Source organism: Camelus ferus, chromosome 13 (assembly GCF_009834535.1).
Source record: "Camelus ferus isolate YT-003-E chromosome 13, BCGSAC_Cfer_1.0, whole genome shotgun sequence".
Taxonomy (NCBI): Eukaryota; Metazoa; Chordata; class Mammalia; order Artiodactyla; family Camelidae; genus Camelus; species Camelus ferus.
In genome coordinates this window covers 46,977,661-46,999,639 of record NC_045708.1, presented here as the reverse complement: position 1 = coordinate 46,999,639, position 21,979 = coordinate 46,977,661, and the positions used below count along the sequence as shown (strand labels likewise).

At 43.4% G+C, this 21,979-nt stretch overlaps 1 protein-coding gene across 2 annotated transcripts in view; it reads right to left on the bottom strand.

Annotated features, from left to right (window-relative positions):
• The window catches only part of PGM1 (phosphoglucomutase 1), a 46,693-nt gene that overhangs the window by 1,902 nt on the left and 22,812 nt on the right, over window positions 1-21,979 (bottom strand). For both annotated transcript variants that reach the window (XM_006181267.3, XM_006181266.2), the window contains exons 4-10: window positions 21,055-21,180; window positions 18,555-18,745; window positions 17,150-17,304; window positions 14,579-14,694; window positions 5,781-5,916; window positions 2,789-2,972; window positions 1,161-1,295 (exon numbers count right to left, since the gene is read on the bottom strand). In XM_006181267.3, the coding sequence (XP_006181329.1) occupies window positions 1,161-1,295; window positions 2,789-2,972; window positions 5,781-5,916; window positions 14,579-14,694; window positions 17,150-17,304; window positions 18,555-18,745; window positions 21,055-21,180 (1,043 nt within the window). The remainder of the gene's footprint in view (window positions 1-1,160; window positions 1,296-2,788; window positions 2,973-5,780; window positions 5,917-14,578; window positions 14,695-17,149; window positions 17,305-18,554; window positions 18,746-21,054; window positions 21,181-21,979) is intronic.

The window sequence follows — 21,979 nt, the reverse complement described above, 5'->3', positions numbered from 1 at the left end:
CCGTAAGAGTCACCTTCTCAAAAGCTAATCCTATATGCAGGCACAGTGTTCAGAATTTTGCATTCATTGTCTCCGTAAATCTCTGTAACACTGCTGCAAGGTAAGTAGCCTTCTGCCATTTTACAGACAAAGAAACCAAGGCTCACAACATTGAAAAGACTTATCCAGGGACACACAGCTATTAAGTGGCAGGCACCAAATTTAAAATGAGATCTCTCTAACTCCAGAACAGATGCTCAAATGCATCATGCCAGAGGGTTCCAAATGAGTTTCACAGGATTCTAATTAGGTGTTAGCAGGAAAAAGATTTTATGGGAAAATAGGCCTGGTGAAGGCTATTTAAACAGGCGTCTTTACTGCAAGTCTTCTCAGAGCTCTAAGGTACAGTGTATGTTGTGACCTGCCAAGAAGGGGCTGTTGTACTGTAACACTTCCTAAGCTTGTTTTGGCTCTGGTCGGGGAGCAGCTCCCAAGATGAGAAACGCAGGTGGGGAAACCCTCCCCTCCAATTGGGTGGCCGTCCTCCAAGTTCTGTACCACCCTTGGCCTCCCAGGGTCCCTTCTCACTCTGACATACTTCTGGAGACTCTTTGGGTGGGGTTGGGAACCCAAACACAGGCTGCAAGTCCGAAGACTCCCCCATAAAGACCTTTCTTGCTGGGTCATGAAACAGTCCCTCCCTCCCTTCCCCTGACCTCCGACAAAATCTAGAGCCAGTGTGTGTTCTGCCAGGGCAGGTGATCAGACCAAGCAAAGTGGCAAATAATCAGTGACAGGCCGGAACACCAGATCAGGGGCTGATTTAAAGATTAGTTATTTTGAATCTGCCACTTACTGGGCATGTGAACCTATTAACTACTGCGTAAACTTTCTGAGCCTCAGACTCCTTATCTGTAGTAGGGATATTAATAGATTAAATAACAGGTGAGAAAAATAATTCTCATTGGAGAATAAAATGAGTATGTCCATTGGGGTAATGGGTTTAGAGCAGAGCTTGGCAAACAGAAAGTGCTCAGATCATTGTTAGCTATGACTGTTGTTCTGACCTGAAAGAGACAGGGAGGAAAGGGAGCATTCGATCATTTGGGAGATGGATGGTGGAAGCACGATCATTCCCTCCAACAGAAAGAAGGAGCCAGGGCGCAGGGCGTGGACGTTACCTGGGGGTCCTGGGAGATCTTGGCGACGTCCTTCTCATAGCTGTCGATGTACAGGCGAACGGTGGCTCCCGCACTCCCGGTGCCACTCAGTCGAAAGATGATGCGAGAACCATCTGCAAAAATGAGCCGCAAGCCCTGGGAAAGATAACAGAGGTTTTTTTCCCTACATGCTGGAAGGGAGACTGAAGGCTGGCAAATTGTGAGGGGTCCATTTGGAGATCTAATTTCATCCATACCCAATCAGTCAGGGGGCTACAGCTGAGCCCCGTGAGTCTGACCTCAGTCAGCCTGTCACCAAATCCAGCCAGTGGGGGCTGAGCTTACGGGGGAGAAGCGTTCCCAGGGTTGGGTGGGAGACTGGATCCTGGGGAGGCTGGCTGACACAAGACCTGCCCTCTCCACGCCATCTCCCTGTGATTTATGGATTAGCCATTCCAGTTCAAAGCTTAATAAACAAGTTAATATATAAATAAACTGCTAGATACAGAAATCTGATTTCCAGATCAGGAGGGAATCATGGAGAGAACGGGGTGAAACCAGAGCAGAGGAAGTTTCAGGCAGAAGAGAGGAAGAACACTGTAAAATGGGGAGATGGAGACTCAAAGAGAGAACAGGAGGCCATGTGCTCTCAATGGCAGAGGCCAGCTATTCCCACCTGCCAGGCAGGATCCAGTGGTCAGTCTCCACCAGCCTGGTGACTCAAAGCAGGGTCATGTGGGTGTAATGCCAAGCCCAGCCCCTAACTCTCTGCCCTCTCCCTTCCCTCTCTGGCTACATCTCTTCTCCTCAGTAACCTTGATTCAAGGAAGAAGGCTGGGGACTCTTGAGGTAGGAAGGCTAGGCAAATTATGTGAGGATCCTTCAGTTTTGATGAGTCTGTCAATTCTTCCATAAAAAGAAGAACTTTGCATAAAGCCAATGACCGACCAGAAGGAAAGATACTACCTCTCATCTGCTATCAGTCACCAGGCCCCTGGCAAAGGGCTGACCCAGCCTGCAGCCCTGGGTGCCTGGTGCCCAGTGAGGGAAACTCTAAGAGCTCTGTCCCCATCCAGACACAGCCTGGGTCTCGACTGTGATGTACTCCTATGCACTGCGATGTGAGGGTGGGATGCAAGTCACGTGCTACAGATAGTAACATCTAATGTTTCTAAGTCTGTGGATCGCTTGTCTACTTTCTTCTTCTTGTTTTAGAAATTAGAACATGTATCACAGAAACGTCTGTGGTGATGCCACTCTCCTGCTGGCATTGTTACAACCTCTCAAGAGAAAAGGAGGAGTTTGAGATCTAAGACAGCAGCTCTCCATCTTTTTTAGGTTCTAGGGCTCTTTTCTGCACACACATTCAACAAGACATCTTGCAGAGAATTCTGCAGAATGTAAAAATCCTTCTGGAGTCTAGATGAAGCATCCCAGAATGAGGGCAAAGGGGTGTGCAAAGAACCAGGGCCAAAATCATTTTGCCTACAAGTATCTGTGCAAATCACGGGTGACTCAGCAGAAAGCCACTTGAGAAAACTGGGCAGCAAAGGAGAAATGACCAAGAGGCCTTTCTCTTTTTCTCTCTTAAGATTTTAGAGCTGAAGCTCTGAGGCCTCCCTCCCACATACACGTACGTCTGTTCCTACCTGATTTCTTGAAATGCTTCCGTCCACCGGATCACTGTATTCAAAGTTATCAATTTTCTCCACAGTGTAGACTTTGTCACCTGCCGAGAACTGTTTCCCCACGAAGGAGCGGTCAGAGATCAGGGCCTCCAAGTCCTTCATCATTTTGTTCGCACCCTCAGCTTCCACCTCTTCGTAATCATACCTGGAAGAAGTCACCACTCTGAGGCCCGCGGGCTAACATCAGATCACACCAGTGTGCATCTGCGCTCTCTCCATCGTTTGTTTGGTGCTCCCGCCAAACCGTCCAACTTCAGAAGAAGCTGGCAAAAGGACGGTCATTCTCCAGGGACGGAGCAGGCCAGGGATGAAAGGAAGGGTTTGGAGGGTTTCAGGAAAGGGCTAGGAGCTTCTGAATAAGCAGAAAACTACCACCTTTGCTCTTCTACAGAATAAAGGCTCTTAGAAGCCTCAAAGGCTTTTGAGAGATACTGTCTAACATTTAATCACCACATCCTGAGGACTAGAAACAAAAGCAATGTTATCTCTGGAGAACGGCTGCATAGAGGCCCACGTGACTCAGGCACTTCTCCTCCAAACTCCGGGAGCTTCTCTGGGATCCATGCTGGGAAGGCTCCCAGTCTGGGACCTGCCTGAGGCTGCTGAGAGTTTGGCTAAGGAGAGTTCCAGTCTCCACAGGAGCTTCCTTAAGTAAGGCCAAGTTTTCACTGACCAGGCGAAGGAGCCAAACCGTAACTCTTTACATCTTGAAATGCCTCCCTCCTCTCAGTGAGAGTGGATTCTGGCCCATGGCGTTCTGGGGTCACCCCGACAGAGGAGGCCCCGTGTGGATGCAACAGGGCCAAGAAAAAGAAAAGTGCACCACAAAGGAAATTCCACGACTATTTTTTTTTTCCTCCAAGAATGGTTCTTGACTTCTTTCTTATGAGGTTAAAGACTCTTAACAAGTGGCTTTTCTTGACCTAATGGTGCACACACACCCTCTTGAGAGAGTTATTTTTTAGAGGCTCAAGATAGAAGAGCCTATATTTATTTGTGATAGTGAAACAAATATGATATGTGCAAGATGACACCTCTGAGACATGAGAAATACCAAAGAATTAAGGCCAACTATTCTGGCTCCAGGATTCTATGAATTAAGGACATCAGTTCCCTTAATCCTGAAGTCAGCTCTTTCCTGCAGTTAAAATGATAAACAGCAAGAAATTACAACCAGGTGTTTGTGCTTTACATCTGTGACCTTTGGGTGTTGGAGGGAAATGTTCTATAAATTCTAGGCACAGAGGGGTATAATGGAAAGAATCTGGGCTTTGCAATGAGACAGAACGAGCTATGAATCCAGCCTTTATCAGGTAACTGTGCAACTCTGGGCAAGTTGCTTCATCTCTCAGAATCTCAGTTGCCTTATCAATACTGTTTTGAGGCGGATGTGAAACAATGCGTGCAGAAAGCACTTTTGTTAAGTAAATGGAGGGTGTAATGGAGTCTTAACTAAATGCAGGTTCTAAGGCTTGATTTGTAATATTTGGTGAGTAGTCATTTGAAATTAATAAAAAATACGTTAAAACAGTTTTTAGATGGAGACTTCTAACTGATTCAAGAGTGACCCTTTCTCTGCACAAAGCATCCTAACCTTACTCCACCCTGGCTGCTATTCACTTGTTAACTGATTCATTTCTCATTCAAAGCCTGTTTACACAATGTCACTACGGATTAGGTATCCAGCGATCCCATGGAGCACAGAAACAGACATGGTCCTGCCTTCATGACACTCTAAGCTCTAGAGAGCTCCTGACTGCTGTTCTGAATTACTAGGTTTTTCTGGTTCTTAGAAAGTAGAGATTCTTGCCTTGGTTCCCAGGGCTACTGTGGGTACCGCGTGGCAGATATTACTTGTACCTTCCACAAAAGAACAACTTGAGGGAGGAAGACAGCAACAAAGTTGTCCAAAGTTGATGAAAGGATTCTGATTACAGAGGCCAAATTGCTTAAGGTTGAATTCTTCCTTGACTATCCAGAGATCACAGACCACTAGATCTGTGATGTTTTTAAAATTCTCTAGTCTAACTCACCTATTTTATAGAAAAAGCAACTGAGGTCCAGTGAAATTGTACCTTTACATTTCTTCCAGATAAGTAGTTTATCTACTATCCCTCTTCTCATATTTCTTTTCCATGATTAGAATAGTGAGGTCCAAGGGAAAAAAATTGATAGTTTTTTTTTTTTAACACTTACAAGGGGGGAAGCAAATTGGAATTGGTGAAAAGCACAATTAGAGAGAAATGTTAATGCTTCTTAAAAATAGAAATGCGCATGGTAAAGACAGGTTACTAACTATTCTAGGTATTCTGTCCACTGCCGAATCCCCAGTGCCTGGCAGAAAGCAGGCACACAGTCGACACTTACTGAATCAATGAATGAAGTACTGACAACTACACAGCCTTTGGGGACCTATTTTAATGAGTCAGAAAAGTTGATTTAGACTAAGCATAATTGTTTCCGTAATTTCATAAAAAGTTTCCATACTTTCAGTGTCCCAGAGTTTATAAAACACTTTCAGACTCATATTTCATTTAATCCACTCAATAGCCGGACTGTTATTTCCACTTCTACAAATGAGAAAACTGAGTACAAGGAGAAGTTAAATGACTTCCCAGTCTACAAGGGAGCAGAAATAAAATGATAATCCCTTCTTCTGAATCCAAATCCAATGCTATTATCATGTCCACCGGATAGCTACATTAAAAGGCAGACAAAACATTTATTCTTTTGAATACGTTAACTAAAATTTTTAAGCCCTGTTCTTTATGGCTAACATAATAGCTGCCTTCATCTCGACCCTGACTGAATTATTTAAAAAATCCCTAATTGATAAAGGTTGAATGAACTGGGGTTTTATTATCACTTAAGACAGGAAAGAATTTGTATGCATAAGAATTCTCTCTGCCCACTTCCCCATGCTACCTCTGCATCCAGCCAGGCTGTAGCTTACCTGGTGAAGAAATTCCGGCCATACTTTTGCCAGTGATCTTTGAGAATGTCCTCCACACTCTGTTTGCGGGTGGCTAGGATGGATAGCCAAGCCAGGACAGCCCAGAGTCCGTCTTTCTCACGGATATGGTCAGAACCTGGTGGGGGGACAGCAAGCAATTGTGAGAACCAGGATTTCTCCAAAATACTTGGGGCTAAACTCAACAGTAAACATGATCCAACCACAAAAGTCCTAAAACTTTACTGAGGAACTTGAATACATGGAAGGAACCACGTGCTAAATAAAGCAACATACTACTGAAAAGAAGCTGTTGCTTCCCAAAGAAATTTAGAATTTTATGGCAAATGCCAATAAAAATGTCAGTGAAATAATTTGGTAGAACTTGGTATATCAATTATAAAACATGAATGTGAGTGGAAAAAACAAATCTTAAATTAATAAAAAACAGAACATGACCATTGTAAATTTTTAAAAATTAAAATCTTCTGGTAGCTGAATGGAACAAAAGAGAGCACCCACAAAGAAATCCAAACACATATGAGACTTGAAAAAGTGATAGAGGTGTCACTTTAGGGCTGTAGGGAAAGAATGGGTTACTTTTTAAATAGTATTTGGATAACTAGCTAAACAGTTAGAAAAAAATCAGTTTTCTTCCCTATAAAACACCATACCAAAAAGAATTCCATATGGATTATCCATTCAAATGTAAAAATTGAAAACCTTTAAATACTAGAAGATATATACAATTTTTTTAAAAATCTGAGATTTTTTTAAATACATGTAAATTCAGAATTCAAAAAGAAAAAAACTGTATTTGTCTACTTAAAAACTAGCATTTCTATCAGCAAAACTACTATAGATAAAATTAAAAGGCATTGGCAAACTAAAAAAACATTTGCAATATAAAGGAGATAATTTATTACGCTCAATATAGAAAAAGCTCTTATATATTAATAAGAAAAAAAAAGCAAAAAATAGAAAAACAGACCAGGGATATAAATAGGAAATTCACCAAAGAATAAATACAGGTGCCCAATTAACATTAATAGAAAGTTGGATTGTATTTAAGAAGAGAAACTAACGTTAAAACCACAATAAAGACACTGCTACTTGTTTGACAAATGGCCACAGATTTAAAATGAGAACACCTAGATCAGGGGAGGTAAAAGGGAAATGGGATTCCAACAGACTGCTGCCGGTGACGTGCTGTCCTTCCAGAGAGCAACTTGGCAAAAAGCATGAAAGCCTTAAAAATGGACCTACTTGTGGATCCAGGAACTCCAGTTTTAGGACATCATTCTTTAATCAAAAGGGGTTTGGTTAAATAGACTATGGAACTTCTGTCTCCTGCTAAGGTCCTTGCTAAAATCTTTACCAAAAATAACAAATTGGCTCCTTTGGATGTGCTTATTATATGCATGGAGACCCTCTTCTAAGAGCCTGATGTGGAACAGAACTCTCATCTTCTGCTTTTAACCCTGTTATTCTAAAAAAAAAAGCAGATGATATTGAGCTCTACTTTCCGAATTCTGAAGAGGACCTGACGCAATCCCTCTATAATGCTTTGTATATTTTCATGCCTTGAATTCATTATGTGCCCATCTGTCCTTCTTGACTTCCCACTTGGTCTTATTCTCCTTAGAACTGTCAGAGTATCTAGCACAATGCTGGCTAGGAGGCATGAGGTAAGTTTGTTTCCTTCCCTTCTTCATCCTTTTAGACCCAGCTCAAATGTCCTCCCCTAGCTGAGACTAGCTGCCCGCTTCCCTAGACAGTTATGAGCTACTCTCCCTCCTCTTACAGTGACCTGCTCAAAAAGCTTCGTGCAGCACCATGCTCCTTGTGCCTCAATCATCCATTTATGAGCCTTTAGCCCCACTAACCATGTATTTCTTGGAGGCATCTCTTATTTATCCTTGTAACTAAGTCTGGTGACTGGCATAGCACATGGAATATATTAAATAACTAATTGTGAAGGAGTGCAGGAATTAATTAATAAATTAATTAATCTACTCCAACATCTTTTTCTCTTTTTGGCTCATAAAAATACACAACTTTTTGTCCCCCAGAAGAGTCTCAGTAAGACATCACTTTTAGAAGCAGCAATTCTCAAAACCTGGATGCTGGCAGAACTAGAGATATTAGGCAATACTTTTCGCACTTTATGTAACAGATTTTAGAAATGTTTGCCTAATTTTATTAGCTATGGACTTTTATTTGCCTTTACTGCTATTTCAAGGAACAGAAAGTTAGCCCTCTGGCTCCTACAGCTTTTGCAAATGATGTTTTGGCAACAGTTCACTCTGAGCAGTAAGATTCTGGCAGCTTCCCCAATATATTGAGAATTCATGACCAAAGTATACAGCTTGGAATTTTTTTCTGTGAGCCCCTGGGGTTTTTTTTCCCATCCTTCCTCCCTTTTTCTTTTCCTTTTCTTGCAAGGGGTGGGGTGCCAGACCAAAAATATAGGGGGCAGTGTTCCTTTGTTATGTAGAAATGAAAATAAAATCTAAAAATTTTACCCAACTCTGACCAAGTTACTTGGAGATAACTAAGTCACACACCTCATATTATAAACCAAGCATCAGCCTTGAATAATGTAAATATTCTATTCCATTTACACGATCCCTAGCCTCTGAAAATTTTGACTAGTCTCACTAATCACCTTAAATGTATCAAAACTCTACGTAACTCTGACAATACTCAGAAAATCTGGGTAAATTTCATTTTCTTTAGGGTTCTGATGAATGAAGACGAGTTACTAATGAAAAAAAGGCAATGATATGTGAATGTATTTCTTAACCTGCTCTTATTTCTGCAGTTGCGGCAACTATGGTTCAATGGAAACGCTTTATACTTAAGAGTCAGAAACTTGAATCTGAAACTTATAAGCTGTTTGAATTTGGACAAGTCACTTAACTTTTCTAAGCTTCGGTTTCTTCAGCTCTATAATGGGGATAATGCAATTTTAGGACTACTATGATAGAGAGTGGAAATATTTTATAAACTGTTGAGTACCATATAAATGCAAGATACCATTATAAGGGAAAATAAAAAAAAACTTTTAGGGAAAATTAGTGCTTTCCACTACCTCTTTAAGCTTTCAAAAATAACACTGCTTAACTATACATATTAGGGAAGAAAATGGAATATAACCCAATATGCTCTTTTTTCTTCTGGGCAGTGGGATTACTGTGCTTTTTTTTCTTCTTTCTTATCTAATTTTTCTATTAAGAATGTGAATTACTGGTACCATTTTTTAATTTAAAAAAAGCAGCAGCCAGGCCCATGTAACTGCAGGGAAAGGGAAACACCATCAGCAGGCACCACTCACCCTGGCTGCTTGTAGGCCTCTTCACACTTGCTCCAGCTCGCGGACCGCGTGCATGGGGATTCTGCCCTTTCAGCATCTTCAAGCACCTGTCACTTTACTTCGGCCTAATCAGCACCTTGTGATACGTGTAAACTCTGCTCAGTCAGGGCACGCTCTGGTTCTCAGCCAAGAAAAATGTCAACCCCTAATGAGGGAGCCAAGAGCCAACGGTTTAGGGATTAGGTTCCATTTACCGGTGTGGGCATCTCGGGGGTGCCCGGGCTCCTGCCCCTGCCAGGCAAGGCCTGTGCATGGGATGCGGCAGCTGAAAAAGAGCTTCACAGAGTTCTGTGAAAACCCGGGCATCTGTCTCTCTGTCTCTCTCTTTCTCTGACCATCTCTATCTCTCCTTCAATCTCCTAAACATGCTGTTCTCTCTGCCTGGAAATTCCCCTCCACAAATACTGATCAGCCTGGCTAACAGCTCCTGCAGTTACTTTCACCTTCCTCCTTATCTGGGATGCCTTCCTTGTTGCCCTCTGTGCTCATCCGTAGTCTGTCGCACCTCGCCCGTTACCCGTCCTACACTATGAATTGTATCCCCAGCTATTTCTGGCATGCAGTCAGCTCTCAATAAAGGTTTGCCCAAAGAATGGTCAGACCCCAGATGACTGGCTGGGAGGTTCAGTAGACCAGCTCTGTCCACAGTGCAGTCCTCTTTGCTTCCACTGCACAAGACTTCCCTCTGAAAGGGCCAGTAAGCTCCTTAGAAAAATCTTTTCCAGACCACTCCAGTCCTCAAGGGGGCTCTCCCTCAGCAACCCCTGGACTTTCCATTTAGCAATTAATCCTGCACGGCCTCATGACTGCCCCTGGAACTTTGTTCCCTTTAGGGGAAAGTGGTAAGCACCTGATAGGCAGGAAATGTGTCTTAACCCAAACTCCATTTTATACTCAGCAAAGTTGAATCAGTGCCTAGCAGGTTCCAAGTATACGAGAAAATACTAAGATGAATAATATGTATTCTCTGACCTCACAGATGAGCACAGACACACAGGTGAGGGAGACAGACGTGCAGGTAACAGTTTAACTGAGTTTGTTATAATTAGGGTCTCAGTTCTGTTGGGATATTCCGTCTGGGAAATCTCTGGAGATAGGATGCTACCCTTGTGGGGGCGGGGGAGCTTTACCTACAGGAAAAAGTACTCAAGAGGTATGTAAACTAGAACAGAGAACTAGATGGACAATCTAATCCCCTGTACCACAGAACCAGGCTAGGCACGCTGAATACACAGCTCCCAGAGCATCCTCTACTTCTTCTGTCACTTTGTACACTTGTAATTACCTGGCCAGGGTCTGACTTCCTTCCCCAGGGACAGCCTCCACGGAGCCCTCCACAAGAGGGCCATGCTTACCTCTGTGTCCCCAGAGCCTAGCCCAGTACCTAGGATACAGTCAAAGCTCAATAAACATTTGAGGAATGAGTTGATGAAATGAAGTACAAACATGAAGGCCTTTTCATAACAACTTAAAAGAAAACTGCAAAGCATGAATGCTACACTTCTTCAAGGTATCATTCCTGTATGAGGCACCATCACTGGAGCCTTTTAGAGATGGGATGAGGAAAAAAATGTATTGTTAATCTCTGGACCTGGCCACATCAGAATTTACTGATATATTTCCATATGATACCAAGTTAATCCTCAACCTAGTTTCCTATCCCTCTTTCCCAAGCCCCTCTTTTTCCCGAGGAGGAGTTTCAAAAGCTGTGACATTATATTCTGTTCAGTGACTTCACTTCCTATTTCTTTCCCAATTTCCCAACAAGTTCAAGGTGGGACAGAACTGAGAGCTTTTCCCTCCCCAATCATGTATAGGCACACACATCATCATCCACAGTTAGGCGGAAAAATAACTGCACCATGAGATAAATGAAAAACAACAGGTTCCCCCTGTCTGGCTCTGGGGCCCTAACAAAACACCTTTATCCCTGATGCTTGTAATGCTGATGTCTGAGGAAGCATTGTAGCCTTGGTGGTTACAGTAATCATGTGAGACAGCTGCTGTTTCTCCACCATGAACAGACTGATGTACACTTAGTAAGGGTAATATTACGGTTGTGCTTTTAAATGTCAGTGGCTTGTTTTATTTGATGAGCCAGTTCTCCTGACGTCTGACTCCTCTGTACCTCAGCAAGCAAACTGCTCCCTTTCTTTTATAGAAACTCATCTCACAAAGACCTGGGGGCCTCAACTCTGGACTATGGAGCGGGAGTGGTGCTGAGTCCCCACAAGGATCCCAGACTGCTGCCCGAGGTGAGGTGGGCATTCTCCATCAAGGTCGTGTCTAAGCAGAAGAGCACTGACTGGTCCCTTACAATTCCTGCAACACGCAGGAAATTATGTCGGATAACTGTTGAAGCCCTTTCCTTTCCAACACCAGGATTCTGTCTGTCTGAATTGAGGGTGCCAAGTGAAAAGCATGTTCTCTCATTCATTCAACAAGCGTTTGCTGAACACCTAATCTATTCTGGGATTTATCGGAGGCTCTGGGTGTATGGTGAACAAGAGAGATGTGACTCCTGTCCTCATGGAGCTTAAAGTCTAGTATTACGAACAGACAAAAATCAAGTAATCATAAATAACTGTAAAATTACAGCTGTTAATACGTGCAAGGAAGAAGTGGGCAGTGCCATGAAGGCCAAAAATAAGGGGCTCTGATCCACCCCGGCAGGTTAGGGAGGCTCTCCTGAGAAACTGCCTCTGCTCTCACCCTGGAAAAATACATAAATAAATGACCCAGTATTCAATTAAGCTCTAGAATTCAAATATCTCAGAGCCTGTAGAATCACTAATGTCTGCCCTGAGAAATTCTGTAAAGGAATTGTTGGAAGCATTTGCCAAGAAGGGACATAGTAGGTGGAAATTAACTCCTCTATATTAAGGAGATCAGAAATTCAGTTAAATAAATTCAGTGGCACTCACTCACAGCAGTGGATACCCATGGCTGTGCAGCCTGGTTTTTTAAATGTTTATCTCCAGAAATATTATAGAACAATTGTTTTTTTTTTTCCAAAGAGAGAGAGAATGAGTTTGTGGATTATTTCATACTTAATTCTCTCTTTGGATATGAAAGATATCAAACGGAACATAAAGCCATGGTTGGCACATAGTATTTGTTGAAAGAGTTAATAAATAAATAAGCAAGAACAAACTTTAACAGGAATAATTTAAGGTCTAATACTTGGGTTCAAAGAAATCAATTCCACAAATGTAATATGAGGACTTTTCTTGGCAAATGCTCCTGAGCAAAAATTTAAAGGGGTTTAACTGTCTACAACATTACATGGGCTAAACAGTATTATGAAATATCCTAAAGGCTATCATAAACGCAAGTTACAGCAAGACAAGTACAGGGTCCAGTGCTCTAGAAACAGTTGTTCCACTCTGCTCTCTACACGTCAGGTCAACCCTAAGGATTTGGGCTCAGTTCTGGACATGACCTTCTAAGAGGGCATTGGTGCATGGGGCGCATCTAGAAGCTGGTGCTGGGTGTATGAACGATGTGGTAAGGAATGACTGCAGGACTAGGAATGGGTGGCCTGTAGAAGAGAGGACCTGAGATCTGTCCTCTGGTGTCTAAAGGCCTGTCATGTGAGGAAGAAGCAGCTTGTGCTGTCCTGCCTTCAGGCCTGTCCCCAGCCAGCCAGCACCTAGATGGCTACTTGGCTCTAGGACTCTGAGCCACCTTGCCCAGGGCTACCCACATGGGTCTGTGGGGCAAAATGTTACTAGATGTACCGTCAAAAAGAGATACTGCATTCAACTCTATTTAGGTAAAACTGTACAAACATGATTCCTTATAGCAGAATGGTTTGGAACCTTCAAGTGCTAATATCATTGTGAATATCCACATTGTGAATATAAGACAGTCTTCACTCAACTCAGAACACTTTCATGTAACTAGTATCCTTCTGCACACCCAAACGCCCTGGGAATCCTTGCTCTAGACTTTTCCCTTTTCACTAGTCTCAGCACTGAAATAGGTACATGGGGTCAGGAAACCAAAGGTCTAGACATGGTACCTGCCTTCAAAGACAGCTTCATCCATAAGGAGGAATGAGTGATACCAAGCCTGCACTGGAAAACACTTGGGGGATTTCATGGGAGAAGACCACCTCACAGGTCCATTGGGTGTTTATCTAGTGCCCCGTGGGGCAACATGCACCATCCATTTACAAGGTAGGAAAGGACTGAGCAGTGGCCTTGTTATCTCTGACTGAAGACCTAGAACCTTGAGAAATCATGTAGCCTTCTTTGTAAACATTGTTAAACCCCCAAACTCATCCATCTTTTGTAATACCCTCTAATTCCATCGAGCCAATTTATTACCAAGAAGTACTGCCACTCCCTCAAGGATATTAAATTGCTTAGGTATTTTGTCAACAGGTGTCTCAAATTTACCAGCTCATTTTACCCACCCTACCCTAGGACTTGCAGGAAAAGAAGTGAAATCAGTATTCTGTTCTGTTTAACCTAGCATGAATTGCAACTCAGTGGCAAGGCTGATAGAATGCTAGGTTTTGATCTCTTCTTTGCTAAAGGATGGAAGACTAGTATTGAAGGATCAAAAAGGTTGGTCCTTGTACTTCAAAATATTGGGTAGAGACAACAGGAGGAGAGGAAATAGAGCCACTGAAGTACCTTGCAACCTGACTGGAGACAACATGTGAGAAAGGGCCACACGCCTGAATGAATGTTTAGAAAAGAGAGACTGGTGTAAGATGGGGTCATTGGGAAGGTCACTGAGGTGGGACTTCGGGTCAATCCTGAACAGGAACAGAAGAGGAGGCAAGTGGGGTCTAAGGGTCTTGGGACATCCCCCAAAGCACACCATGTTCTACTCTTTCATCATACCACAATTTACATACAGATCCTCAGGGTCAAGGACGTATTTTCAGTTTCTTGATCACCTAGCAACTTAGTTTGACCCTAATGGTCTCCCTCCACTCACCCTTAATAAATCACAACTGGCTGCTACAACAAACTTGCACCTATTAAGGACAAAGATTTAATGCTGTGCTGAAACCTTCTCTTAAATAAAAACGAAAAATTGACTCACTCCACCGTATTTCTTCCTAGAAATGAAAACATTTATAAAGGTTTCCTTGGCCACCAAGGAAAGAAAAATATGTTTATCGCTCTGTTTAATCCCCACAGATTCAGTGAGCATGCTGCTGAGAAGGCCCCCAAACTTCCTGTCTCAGGAAATGTGATCCTCTGGAAGTAAAATTAGCCCTCCCTGGCTGAACATGCTCGCTGCTTTTCAGATGTGTACACTTCATCAGGGTTGTTATAAATAAGCTGTATCTTGACTTAGGACACAGCAGCTACCGTTGCTATTTCAGTGCTGCCTTAGAGGCTAAGCTTTCACTGCAGGCAGCGTTTACAGGAGAGAAAACGGCGGCACAGGCTTGCACACTTACCGGTCCCGAAGCTCTCCTCCCCACAAAGGGACAGCTTGCTTGCATCCATCAAATTCCCAAAAAACTTCCAGCCAGTTGGGGTCTCATACAAAGCGATCTTTGTGGCATTAGCCACCCTTCAAAGGCATGAAATCAAAGTTACATCACAGCAGGACTGCGAGCGTAGCCATGTGATGCATGGAAAATAGCAACCGTTATTGTAATCAAGGGTCCCATTTAGCATCGCTCAGAGGTACACATAATTCTCAGATGGGTGGAAAATCATACAAGAAAACTTGTGCACAATGGGCTATTCTGTGTGGAGTCAGAGGAGCGGGGAGAAGAGGAAGAAGAAAGAATTCAGGTCACAGAGTTTAATATTTTAGAAGAAGCAACAGTGGCAAAATGGGCAAGGCTGTTTGGGGGCTATTTAAACCCGAGTGTTTTGGATACAGACAGCATCTCTCGCCATTCCATAACGGACAAAAGAGTGATGTTCTGACGTGCCTGTAAGCACAGAGTCATAGAATACGGGGTCTAGGAGGTCAGTAGTTTACAGAGAAGGAAACAGGACCCAGAATGTTATGTGATCAGTCCAAGGTCACACGGCCAGGAAGACCCACTGCCTGCTGTTCAGCCGCCCAGCCAATGCTCCTTTCGTTTCCCCAGAAGGCCCTGCCAGGACAGAGCCCAGTGGGGTCTCTCATTTGCACCAGCTACATCCACATGGATCCATGGTACCCGTCCCCTCCAACACATCTTTCACTTCTCCCTGTTTGTCCTTACACTATTTGAAACCTTGAAGGGACTTTTTTAAAGATCCTCTTCCCTTTGAACAAGAAGAGTTACCTACATGTCATTCACTCTTTCAGTGAGATGTGCTTTCTAAGATGTTGGTCTTATTGCTAGCAAAACGATACCATGTTTCAATTCTAATATTTAAGGAAAATTAAATCTATGATTTTAAAAACTGAAAATACAATAAATTTTTTTCTGGGCAATGAGGTACTTTCCATTGTGATTCTTTATGTGGATTATCCATTTTTCCAAAAATTGGGAGTTAAACTATCCTTGCGTTACACAGAAGGTAGTTCAGGACCTGATAGATCTAATGTACGATGGTGCAGCCACAAACCAGCTCACGACTTCAGATGGAAGGTGTGGAGGCAGAAGTCCCAGGTTCTAATTCTAGATTCTAATTCTAATTCTAATTCTAATTCTAATTCTAGCTGTGGGGTCCTGGACAGAACTGCCAGCCATTCTTTCGGTTTCCTCTTCTTTAAAATAAGGACTTCTATGAAGATCAGTTGAGATGGTGAATGTGAAAAAGCACTGTGCCAACTACAAACTACTATGTGAATATTAGCCATTACTTTCTTGTTAGCTGAAGTAAAGTCAGCATTAGTTCTGTAAAACACACACTCACACGTACACACACACACCCAAAACAGGAAATCAATGCACGGTCCAGTGGTTGGGAGCAAAGGTTCTGGGCTCAACTTCTGCTTGCCATTTACTTAGCTGAGTGACCCTGGGCAAATCAGTTAATGTCTTTGTCCTTTTGTTTTCCCACCCTGTAATGCAGGGTTATATACAGCATTTACTTCCTGGAGCTGGCCTGAGAATTAAGTGACTTATAACATATCAAGTGCTAGCATAAGGTCATTCAATAAATACTAGTTATTATTAAAACAGCCTGGATACATACATTCGCCTGTTTTTATTCATTCACTTGTTCTTTATCCTTTCATCCAGGAAACCTTTATTGGACACCTAACACGATCTAGTTAATATTCTCCCTGGTTTGTCCTCATTTGGGACATGTTTTTTCATTGTTTTAATGTGATCTGATAGGCTATCCTAAAGCTTTTGCAAATGAGATAATATTCAATAAATAAATCAATAAGCAACTCAGAGATATTAACTGTTTACTGTCCCTGGGTCCCTTCTTTCTCAAAAACTGAATGTATTTTTTTTAAAACTATTTTAATTTCTATATTTCACATTTTAGATAAGTGAACATTTACTATGTTTGTGTCTGTGTGGACATCGGATGGGGGCTGAATGATGAGTGGTTTTTGAAAGTTCTGTCTGAACACTGACCTTACATCAGACTGCTCCTTCACCCAAACTCTGGGCACACTGCTGAAGAAAAGGGGGTCTCTAGAATGATGTCTTGACTACAACAAAAATGCCATCCACTCATTTATTCATTAACATTGCATCATTCATTTTTCAAAATGATGTGTGTGTGTCCTATTATATGCCAGGCACACTATGGTCAGGCAGCGTTTAGGATGGTAAATAAGACAGTCTTTTCTCTGTAGAAGTTTTGAGTCTAGCAGGGCAGACAGTCAAGCAAACAGGCTATCAGAACACAGTGTGATAAGTTCTGGGATGGAAGACATGCAGGGTGCTAAGGGAACACAGAAGGGGGACATCGAATCCAGAAAAAAACTTCACCCATTCTTTTATAAAATAAACACTTACGTAGCACAGACTATGCATCAGACACCCTTGCTGGAAGAGGGGGAAGGCTGTTCCCAGCACTCTGATGGGCTTGGTGAGAGCCAGGGGAGTGGAGAGACCTACCGGTCCAGGGCACCGCTGGTGGGCATGCTGCGCGCAAAACCGCGGACCCCAGTTTGCTGGAAGTATGGAATGCTGAAGATGTTGGCAGCAATGACGGCCACGGAGTCGGAAGGGTTCACGAAGAACCCATGCTTGCCCAGAATCATGTTTCGATCCTTTGGGAGAAGGAGGATTCAAAGGAAGATTTTTAATCAAAGTGCTGAAGAAACCAAACTCCCTTACATGGAGGTTTTATACAATTTAAAAAGGATACATTTATTCAGACTGGGTTCTAAACTCTGGATGTTGTTCCTAATGGATCTGTGCAGTAGCACTGGGCCGATGGCACCTCCACGCCAAAGAGCTAAAACTGTTTTCAATTAAAGTGCAAGCACCAACTCTTCTGGGTCGAATTCTTTGTTCTCCCTCCAGAGGCCAGCAGAGTTTAACCACCCGGACTTTTTCCAAACTCTGGAACCAGTCACCTCTCTTCTCTCCCAGAAGAGACAAGAGATCACAATGAGAAAAAATGTGGGCTGTTTAGAGTCAGGTAGGTCTACAAGGCATCCTTCGAGGAACAAAGCGGATTTCCTAGAGGAAAGGCTTCTAAATCTGGGCCCCTCCATTTGGTGCAGGACCCAACAAAGCATGGGGTCACCTTCGTTGCTTCCTTGGTGCCTGACATACAGGAGGCACTCAAGTAACAGAGTACGGAGGGAAAACACCCGTCATGCACTGCAACAGAAAGATGCACTCAAACAATGCCTGCTGGGGACTCCAAATTTCCCCAAATTCTGATATGGGAAAAACTATATTCTGGAAATAGTGAATTCCAACTGATGTTAAAGAACAACAGCGACCCCCCAAATATATTTTCAATGATGTTAACATATGTAGCATTTACTATCTCTGAAATACCAAACCCAAGATACATCCCCTCCTCGCCTGTTATATACTCACCAACGTAAATGAAAGAACATGTTTATTTAAAACATTAATTGTAGCAAAGGAATAAAATGTTAATTCTCTCATTATAGTTTCATCTTTCTGCTAATGTGAATGAACAGATGAGTCTATTCTAAGGCCAGAACCCTTCCCAGAGATTGAATAAGTAGCCAACTGCTGGCTGCGAGCAAAAACCCACCTTAGGATGGGTACTGAGAACCCAACCAGCTCATGAAGCACCAGTCATGCCATCATAACCAGACCCCGATCACCCTGCCCCTCTTAGCAAACATTAAACACATGGGTTACATTTCAAGGACTCTTATTCTGTTCAAGAAGGTCTTCCAGTAATTGAGCCCTGACTCCAGGTGTAATGAGGGAGCTTGACTGGCACTCCTTGGCCCACAGGGCCTGCTTTTTCCCCATCTGTAGGGTCAGACCTGACCTGCATCAGGGTCCACTTAAATGCACTTGTACCTACCCCATCTCCGTCAAAGGCAGCCCCAAAATCATGCTCTCCTGTCTTCATGGTCTCCACCAGGTCAGCTGCATAAGTGAGGTTGGGGTCAGGGTGGTGGCCTCCGAAGTCCTCCAGAGGAACGCAGTTAACTGCCGAGTTTGCGGGGGCACCGAGCTCTTCACAGAGGATCTTCTTCACATACGGTCCCACCACTGTGCAGGGCATGAAATGAAGAACCAGAAAACAAAACATCTGACAGTGTGTGAGGACTGGGGGACAAGGTGGAGGCGTTCTCGGGAGAATGGCATGAACAGCAAAGAGAACGTGCAAACTGTATGTAGCGGCTGGTGAAGAGAGAAATCTGACTAGAGTAGACAGTTCTACACAAAGGAGTAATGAGAGATTAGGTTGGAAGGGGTGGGGCCAGGAGATGAAGGAAAGACTGGGGGGAAGGGAGGGGGTGAACCATTACGAAGACCCCACCACACACCCACGCCAGCTGCTGCTCAACTGTTTTCTCGCCCAGTCCTTCAAAAAGGCTCATGAGGCACTCCAGCTTAGTGCGTAAGACCCTGGACTCTGGAATCAGTGTCTGGGTTCAAATCTCTGCTCTGCCAATCACTGGCTGTGCCACTTTAAGAAAGCTGTTTAATCTCTCTGTGCCTCTGTCTACCCCGTCTGCAAAATGAGGACAGTAATAGTAGCCACCTAAAAGAGTTGATCTGAGAATTGAGTGAGTTAACAGAGAGGAAGCACATATGTTACAAATGTCTGCATGATGATGATCACCTCCAATTTACAGATAAGAAAACTGAGGTTCTCAGATGAAGCTATTTGCTCAAAAGTACACAGACAGGAAGAGTGGGAGCTAGGATTCAGAGCCCTAACCTTTCTCCTCTGTAAAGCTACTTGACAAACCAATTAAAAGAATACAACCAAACAAATAACAGTAACAGTGGACAACAGGAAAAACCAGTCGCACACTTTAATGGTGGCAGCCAGTGTAACGACCAAGGATGTTCATCTCTAAAATGCTGAGAACGTGTTTTCACCAAGGAAGGTTTGACACCAATATAAGCCACAGAGGTCAGAATGGTATAGAATCCGTGTCTTCCATTAGGGGCTTCATGTTAAGGAGGCTCCTGACACACACATAATGAGGTCAAGGCCGCCAGGGCTGTGAGGGGGACAGAAACTGAAGCATTCAAGGAACAACTGAAATGCCTGGAGAAAGAAGTCAGCTTCGTGACCAGCTTCTCCTGGCCCAGGCTCTGCTCATTCCCCTAATGGGACATCTATTTTTGAGCTTTCTTGCATTTTCTACAGCCATTGCCTCAGCTGGGAATGACCATCACTCGACTTTCCACCGCCCTAGATCTTTCTTCATAAAAGCTGAGTGGTTGCCACCTCCTCCAGGAAACCTCTCTTGATACATTTCGTCAAACGATGCCTTCCTCCACACCCCAAGGAGTATTCAAGGAGAAGACCTGAAATTCTATCTAACCCTGGTCTTGCTGGCCTGGCAGTGGTTGGTTTCCTACCCACCTCTTCTCCCCAAGCGTCGCAAGCTCTTTGAAGGAGGTCCCAACTGAGTCCCTGCCTCCCCGCCCCAAGCATACATGTAGCAGCTACTCAATACATGTCTGTGAAAAGCTTTGATAAGTCAGAATAGCATTTGTCTGAACAGAGCAGGAGACCTGTTCTGCGGGACTCCAGCGGCAAGTTAGGCCCCAAGGGGAGAAGTTCCAGAGATGGAAGATTTCGGCCCATCAGGAGAAGCTTCCTAACTCACTGTGCTTTTGCAGTGTAACAGGAGGCCCTGGACCGTATCATTGAAAGGGTCTTCCCCAACCAGGCAGGCAGATGGATTCCAACACCAGGGAAAATTCCTGCCACTCAAAGATTCTAAAATTCTAAATTATTACAAAACAGACAACCTAAGTGCTCAGGAATCCCCATATTCCTACATGGAAGAGAACTCAGGGTTCTGGTTCACAGTGATGGCTGCCGTCCCCACTGACCTGGCCACACAACCCACAGAGGAAGAAGAGGGAGAGACATACATCCTCTTGCTCCTGATTTAATCCTCAGCTTGCTCTGGTCATCTTCTAAGAAAAGGCACGTGTGGGGGGCAGGTGAGTGGGGGTGCACGGCTCAGGAGTGTGGTTATCACACAGAGCAAACAACGGGCCCCCTCGGAAATAGACGGGGGCATTTAGGAGGAATGTCAGGCATCTTCTGAGGGGGAGGGAGAGGCCACAAAAATAGCTGCATGTTACTCAAACCCTGAGGCTTAATGTGGAAACACTGACCTTCACACTACCTTACCGTGAGGAATTTTTGCTGCATGCAATTAGATTTTTATCTGCGTGAATATTACTCTGAGATGGTTGCAAAGTAACTGTTTAAAAACCGTCAGAGAGAGTCCTACGAAAAGGCTGGTTAAAGCATCAATGTACACAAAGTCGAGCGCTGCTTCATATCTTTGAGAGAAGGGAATGGAAGAGAAGCAGCCCCCTACCTCCATGCATGGCGTCTATTCGGATCTTTAGTCGGTTTGGACCAGAAAGTAGTTCTTTCAGTGCATTGAAATCAAAGATGTTTCTCAGCATCGTAGCATAAGCTTCCACCGAATCCACGATTTCCACTGTGAGAACAAGCAACATGAAAAGATGGAGGAACTAAACACATTTAGAAATATTACCCCTTGAAATGACTATATTGCTGTGAACATACAATGGCTATTTTTAAAGGACATTTATGGAGCAGCTCCCATCTGCCAGGGCTATTACATGACCTCTTATTCAATACTAACAAATTTCCTAAGAGGTAAATGTTATCCGTCCTGTTTTATAGACGAGCAAGTTCAAGTTCTGAAAGATAAAGTCACCTGCCTGCATAGCTGGGATGGGGCACAGGGGGGATTCTGACAGAGGTTTGCCTGCTGGTAAACGCTATGGTGCTGCCACATTGATTCCCTGTCTGTCTCCATGAGAAGTGCATACTGGTGTCAAAAATAACAGAAAATGTAACACATACTTTTCTTTTCTTTTTTCCAGGCCCACTGCCATCAAGACTTAACAGTAAAAAAGCAGAGAAAAATTTTTTAATGAATCACTTTCATATGCGCTGCTAAAGGAATAAAACAATATAAAAATTGTTCTTGTTGCATTTTCAGGGTTCTGAACATTTTCAAAATATGAAGAGTTTAAGAAATTCTCTCCTGGTGTTTTCTGAGCCCTAAGAATGTCTTCAAGATGTACCAAAGGACCCCTTTCTCTTTGCTGGGACGCAACTGTCTGCTCCTGGTGGGTAGGTTCAAACAAAAAATGCATCCCATAAACTTGCAGTCCAGAGGAAAGAATACATGTTAGAGCAGAGTCCAAAAGTGAGTCACATTGCTAACCAATTCATCCTTGTTTTATTAATATGAGTAATTTTATAAA